At 47.1% G+C, this 7,635-nt stretch overlaps 1 protein-coding gene across 1 annotated transcript in view; it reads left to right on the forward strand.

Moving 5' to 3' along the window:
- Positions 1–7,317: 7,317 nt before the first annotated feature.
- Positions 7,318–7,635, forward strand: part of LOC109876792 (hairy/enhancer-of-split related with YRPW motif-like protein) — a 10,076-nt gene continuing 9,758 nt past the window's right edge. The window contains exon 1 of the mRNA XM_031794934.1: positions 7,318–7,364. Coding sequence (XP_031650794.1) covers positions 7,318–7,364 — 47 coding nt within the window. The remainder of the gene's footprint in view (positions 7,365–7,635) is intronic.

Below are 7,635 nucleotides of genomic sequence, written 5' to 3' on the forward strand. Positions count from 1 at the left end.
GTCCCTCCCCTCTGGTCTTTACCTCCAATGGGTTTGGAGGAGAAAGCCAGAGGTCCCTCCCCTCTGTCTTTACCTCCAATGGGTTTGGAGGAGAAAGCCAGAGGTCCCTCCCCTCTGGTCTTTACCTCCAATGGGTTTGGAGGAGAAAGCCAGAGGTCCCTCCCCTCTGGTCTTTACCTCCCAATGGGTTGGAGGAGAAAGCCAGAGGTCCCTCCCCTCTGGTCTTTACCTCCAATGGGTTGGAGGAGAAAGCCAGAGGTCCCCTCCCCTCTGGTCTTTACTCCAATGGGTTTGGAGGAGAAAGCCAGAGGTCCCTCCCCCTCCTGGTCTTTACCTCCAATGGGTTTGGAGGAGAAAGCCAGAGGTCCCTCCCCTCTGGTCTTTTACCTCCCAATGGGTTTTGGAGGAGAAAGCCAGGAGGTCCCTCCCCTCTTGGTCCTTTACCTCCAATGGGTTTGGAGGAGAAAGCCAGAGGTCCCTCCGCCTCTGGTCTTTAACCTCCAATGGGTTTGGAGGAGAAAGCCAGAGCGTCGCCTCCCCCTCTGGTCTTTACCTCCAATGGGTTTTGGAGAGAAAGCCAGAGGTCCCTCCCCTCTGGTTTTACCTCCCAATGGGTTTGGAGCGAGTAAAGCCAAGGTCCCTCCCCTCTAGGTCTTTACCTCCAATGGGTTTGGAGGAGAAAGCCAGAGGTCCCTCCCCTCTGGTCTTTACTCCAATGGGTTTGGAGGGAGAAAGCCAGAGGTCCCTCCCCTCTGGTCTTTACCTCGCAAATGGTGTTTTGAGAGGAGAAAGCCCAGAGGTCCCTCCCCTCTGGTCTTTACCTTCCAATGGGTTGGAGGAGAAAGCCAGAGGTCCCTCCCCTCTGGTCTTTACCTCCATGGGGTTTGGAGGAGAAAGCCAGAGGTCCCTCCCTCTGGTCTTTACCTCAATGGTTTGGAGGAGAAAGCCAGAAGGTCCCTCCCCTCTTGGTCTTTAATGACTCAAACAACAAAAAATACTAATTCAACAGAGAGTCCTTAAACCATGAAACCCATTACACACAATACTAGACCCATTACACACAATGACTAGACCCATTACACACAATGACTAGACCATTACACACAATGACTAGACCCATTACACACAATGACTAGACCCATACACACAATGACTAGACCCATAACACACAATGACTAGACCCATTAACAAGACAGCAATGACTAGACCCATTTCACACAAGACTAGCCATACAATGGACTAGACCCATTACACACAATGACTAGACCCATTACACACACAATGACTAGACCCATTACAACACAGATGGACTAGACCCATTACACACATGACTAGACCCATTACACACAATGACTAGACCCATTACACACAATGACTAGACCCATTACACACAATGACTAGACCCATTACACACAATGACTAGACCCATTACACACAATGACTAGACCCATTACCACACAATGACTAGACCCATTACACACAATGACTAGACCCATTACACACAATGACTAGACCCATTACACACAATGACTAGACCCCATTACACACAATGACTAGACCCATTACACACAATGACTAGACCCATTACACACAATGACTAGACCCATTACACACAATGACTAGACCCATTACACACAATGACTAGACCCATTACACACAATGACTAGACCATTACACACAATGACTAGACCCATTACACACAATGACTAGACCCATTACACACAATGACTAGACCCATTACACACAATGACTAGACCCATTACACACAATGACTAGACCCATTACACACAATGACTAGACCCATTACACACAATGACTAGACCCATTACACACATGACTAGCCCATACACAATGACTAGACCCATTACACACAATGACTAGACCCATTACACACAATGACTAGACCCATTACACACAATGACTAGACCCATTACACACAATGACTAGACCCATTACACACAATGACTAGACCCATTACACACAATGACTAGACCCATTACACACAATGACTAGACCCATTACACACAATGACTAGACCCATTACACACAATGACTAGACCCATTACACACAATGACTAGACCCATTACACACAATGACTAGACCCATTACACACAATGACTAGACCCATTACACACAATGACTAGACCCATTACACACAATGACTAGACCCATTACACACAATGACTAGACCCATTACACACAATGACTAGACCCATTACACACAATGCCTAGACCCATTACACACAATGACTAGACCCATTACACACAATGACTAGACCCATTACACACAATGACTAGACCCATTACACACAATGACTAGACCCATTACACACAATGACTAGACCCATTACACACAATGACTAGACCCATTACACACAATGACTAGACCCATTACACACAATGACTAGACCCATTACACACAATGACTAGACCCATTACACACAATGACTAGACCCATTACACACAATGACTAGACCCATTACACACAATGACTAGACCCATTACACACAATGACTAGACCCATTACACACCAATGCCTAGACCCATTACACACAATGACTAGACCCCATTACACACAATGACTAGACCCATTACACACAATGACTAGACCCATTACACACAATGACTAGACCCATTACACACAATGACTAGACCCATTACACACAATGACTAGACCCATTACAACACAATGCCTAGACCCATTACACACAATGACTAGACCCATTACACACAATGACTAGACCCATTACACACAATGACTAGACCCATTACACACAATGACTAGACCCATTACACACAATGACTAGACCCATTACACATGAATCTCTCCCACAGTAGATGACTAGACCCATTGCACATGAGACTTTGATATTACCCGGCCACAACTGATATGGTGAAAACAATGCAGGAGGAGGGAGGCAGAGGTACAGAAAGAACCACATCAATACCTTCCCCAGATAAAACTGTTTCAACGATAGCTAACATCGAGAGGAAACTGACTGAACGACTCATAAACACCACGCCAGCTTACGCTCTCCAAATGGACGTTAGCTGTGAGGAATGAGATGCCCAAACATTGACTTCTGTTCGCTATACATGTCTGGGGGTGGGGGGGTGGGGGGGTTCTATTGACCAGGACATATTGTTCTGTCTCACGATTCCCGAGCGAGAGCAAACGGCACGTGACGTTCAGTGTGGCGTGTGGTTATATTGATGAAGAACAGATTCCAAACGGAAGGCCTCTGTCCTCTTGTGTTCCCTCTGCTATATGGACTCGTTGATACACTGAGAGAAACTGGTGGCAAAAGAGCTGAGAACAGAACTGCAACAGGTAACTTAGATTGTAAACGACATCAACCACTGCCACTGTCCTCACGCCTGTTTACTAAATTAATGAGGAGAGGTGGAGGCCGTTGTACTTCACACCGAGGTCGGGTAGTTATCCAGAGGAAGGAAAGATGTTTCACATTGAGAGATGAACTGTTGTCATTTACAATGGATGTAAAAAAATATATATATATATTTTTAAACAGACTTGGTTCACTTTCTGTATAACGAAAAGAACATTTGCAAAAGAGATATATTTTGGGAAACTGAATGAACTGAACGCAAGCATGCAAGGGACACACAAAAACATTTCTACGGATAAGTAACCGAGCGAGAGGATTCCGAGGGAATAGTTTTTATTTGGGAGAGTTTTTCATGCCCTCATGCCCTTGGCTGTGCATGTTTCTAACAGAAAACAGCATCAGTAGGTGTCCCACGCGAGTGATGACTGCTTCATCACCACGCTTGGAAGAGCCCTTTGGGGATCTACTTTCCAATCCGTGGACTGTGATCCTGGCTCAGTTGACTTTCCAATCCGTTGGACTGTGATCCTGTGGCTCAGTTGACTTTCCAATCCGTTGGACTGTGATCCTGGCTCAGTTGACTTTCCAATCCGTTGGACTGTGATCCTGGCTCAGTTGACTTTCCAATCCGTTGGACTGTGATCCTGGCTCAGTTGACTTTCCAATCCATTGGGACTGTGATCCTGGCTCAGTTGACTTTCTAATCTGTTGGACTGTGATCCTGGCTCAGTTGACTTTCCAATCCGTTGGACTGTGATCCTGTGGCTCAGTTGACTTTCCAATCCGTTGGACTGTGATCCTGTGGCTCAGTTGACTTTCCAATCCGTTGGACTGTGATCCTGTGGCTCAGTTGACTTTCCAATCCGTTGGACTGTGATCCTGTGGCTCAGTTGACTTTCCAATCCGTTGGACTGGGATCCTGTGGCTCAGTTGACTTTCCATCCGTTGGACTGTGATCCTGTGGCTCAGTTGACTTTCCAATCCGTTGGACTGTGATCCTGTGGCTCAGTTGACTTTCCAATCCGTTGGACTGTGATCCTGTGGCTCAGTTGACTTTCCAAATCCGTTGGACTGTGATCCTGTGGCTCAGTTGACTTTCCAATCCGTTGGACTGTGATCCTGTGGCTCAGTTGACTTTCCAATCCGTTGGACTGTGATCCTGTGGCTCAGTTGACTTTCCAATCCGTTGGACTGTGATCCTGTGGCTCAGTTGACTTTCCAATCCGTTGGACTGTGATCCTGTGGCTCAGTTGACTTTCCAATCCGTTGGACTGGGATCCTGTGGCTCAGTTGACTTTCCAATCCGTTGGACTGTGATCCTGTGGCTCAGTTGACTTTCCAATCCGTTGGACTGTGATCCTGTGGCTCAGTTGACTTTCCAATCCGTTGGACTGTGATCCTGGCTCAGTTGACTTTCCAATCCGTTGGACTGTGATCCTGGCTCAGTTGACTTTCCAATCCGTTGGACTGTGATCCTGTGGCTCAGTTGACTTTCCAATCCGTTGGACTGTGATCCTGGCTCAGTTGACTTTCCAATCCGTTGACTGTGATCCTGTGGCTCAGTTGACTTTCCAATCCGTTGGACTGTGATCCTGGCTCAGTTGACTTTCCAATCCGTTGGACCTGTGATCCTGGCTCAGTTGACTTTCCAATCCGTTGGACTGTGATCCTGTGGCTCAGTTGACTTTCCAATCCGTTGGACTGTGATCCTGGCTCAGTTGACTTTCCAATCCGTTGGACTGTGATCCTGGCTCAGTTGACTTTCCAATCCGTTGGACTGTGATCCTGTGGCTCAGTTGACTTTCCAATCCGTTGGACTGTGATCCTGGCTCAGTTGACTTTCCAATCCGTTGGACTGTGATCCTGTGGCTCAGTTGACTTTCCAATCTGTTGGACTGTGATCCTGGCTCAGTTGACTTCCAATCCGTTGGACTGTGATCCTGGGTCAGTTGACTTTCCAATCCGTTGGACTGTGATCCTGTGGCTCAGTTGACTTTCCAATCCGTTGGACTGTGATCCTGGCTCAGTTGACTTTCCGGTACGTGAAATGGAACAGTTGATTGAGCTGTGAGGTGACCGAATGCTGCAGACAACTCATTCACAAGTTCCTGACTCTGAGCATTAATGCCGGGTTCAAAACACCTGGGAACTCGGAAGTGGGAAGTGGGAAGTGGGAAGTGGGAAGTGGGAACTCGGAAGTGGGAACTCGGAAGTGGGAACTGGGAAGTGGGAAGTGGGAAGTGGGAACTCGGAAGTGGGAACTGGGAAGTGGGAACTCTGAAGTGGTAACTGGGAAGTGGGAACTGGGAAGTGGGAACTCGGAAGTGGGAACTGGGAAGTGGGAACTCTGAAGTGGTAACTGGGAAGTGGGAACTGGGAAGTGGGAACTCGGAAGTGGGAACTGGGAACTGGGAACTCGGAAGTGGGAACTCGGAAGTGGGAACTGGGATGTGGGAACTCTGAAGTGGTAACTGGGAAGTGTAACTCGGAAGTGGGAACTCAGAAGTGGGAACTGGGAAGTGGAACTTGGAAGTGGGAACTGGGAAGTGGGAAGTGGGAAGTGGGAACTCGGAAGTGGGAACTGGGAAGTGGGAAGTGGGAACTGGGAAGTGGGAACTCGGAAGTGGGAAGTGGGAACTGGGAACTCTGAAGTGGGAACTGGGAAGTGGGAACTCGGAAGTGGGAACTGGGAAGTGGGAAGTGGGAACTCGGAAGTGGGAACTCTGAAGTGGTAACTGGAAGTGGGAACTGGGAAGTGGGAACTCGGAAGTGGGAACTCGGAAGTGGGAACTGGGAAGTGGGAACTCGGAAGTGGGAACTCAGAAATCTCTGACTTCTAAAACGAAATATCGTTTGGCCTCTTTCTAGAGATTCAGCTTTCTGACCTGAAAATCACTGACATCATGACATCATGATTTGACCTCATATTTTTCAGAGTTCCCAGTTGTCTTTTGGTCAGCTCATATCTGTGTGAAGCTGGATTCAGTGTTCTCGTCTCCATTAAAACCAAATATCCATCCAGGTTGGATGTGACAGCAGAGATGAGGTCCGCACTGTCGACCACGCCCCCTGTCGACCACGCCCCATGTCGACCAACGCCCCCTACATTTAAGAAGCTCCGATGTGACATGCATCAAGCCACACCCATCTCATTAGGAGTGGAGACATAAGATACATAATGTGAGACTAATTGACTGTCAGACTAATTGACTGTCAGACTAATTGAATTCAGACTAATTGACTGTCAGACTAATTGAATGTCAGACTAATTGACTGTCAGACTAATTGACTGTCAGACTAATTGACTGTCAGACTAATTGACTGTCAGACTAATTGACTGTCAGACTAATTGACTGTCAGACTAATTGACTGTCGACTAATTGACTGTCAGACTAATTGACTGTCGACTAATTGACTGTCAGACTAACTGACTGTCAGAACTAATTGACTGTCAGACTAATTGACTGTCAGACTAATTGACTCTCAGACTAATTGACTGTCAGACTAATTGACTCTCAGACTAATTGACTGTCAGACTAATTGACTGTCAGACTAATTGACTGTCATAGCCCCACATTAAAAGTATGTGATAGTGAGTTGACAACCAGAAATACTGTTAGAATGTTTTTGAATTTATCTGTCATAGCACCAAATAAAACAAAGTTAGCACTGGCTGTTAATTCCATTTAAAAAAACAAACAGTCTCGTACCAGACAAACATATGGATAATAATCGTAATAAAAACAAACCGTGGCCCTGATGACGCGAAATAGTCGATAATCATGGAGAATACTGTTTGTGACACGTAGAGAGGGAAAGTCTGGACGCGTGTGTGTGTGTCTGTGTGTCTGTGTGTGTGTGTGTGTGTTTCCATGTGTGTGGGAGAAGACCCTGGGAGAGATTGTGTGTGTATCGTAGAAGTATGAGCTTGTTAATTTTCAATAGAGTATACTTTCTTGTTGTGGTATGGGGCGGGGGGACTGGAGGGACGAGGGGGAGAAGAGGGGAGGGTGGTGAGAGGACTGAAGTGGCCAACCAAGATCAACAGACATTTCTCTGAATTCCCCACCATCCAGCGCCAGCCAGCTTTCTGTTTGTTCTCTCTCTCTCTCTCTCTCTCTCTCTCTCTCTCCCTCCCTCCCTCTCTCTCTCTCTCTACCCCCCCTCTCTCCTCTCTCTCTCTCTCTCTTCTCTCTCCTGTCTCTCTCCTCTCCTCTCTCTCTCTCTCTCTCTCCTCTCCTTCTCCTCTCTCTCTCCCTCTCTCTCTCTCTCCTCTCCCCTCTC

This window comes from Oncorhynchus kisutch, linkage group LG17 (genome assembly GCF_002021735.2).
Source record: "Oncorhynchus kisutch isolate 150728-3 linkage group LG17, Okis_V2, whole genome shotgun sequence".
NCBI classification, from domain to species: Eukaryota; Metazoa; Chordata; class Actinopteri; order Salmoniformes; family Salmonidae; genus Oncorhynchus; species Oncorhynchus kisutch.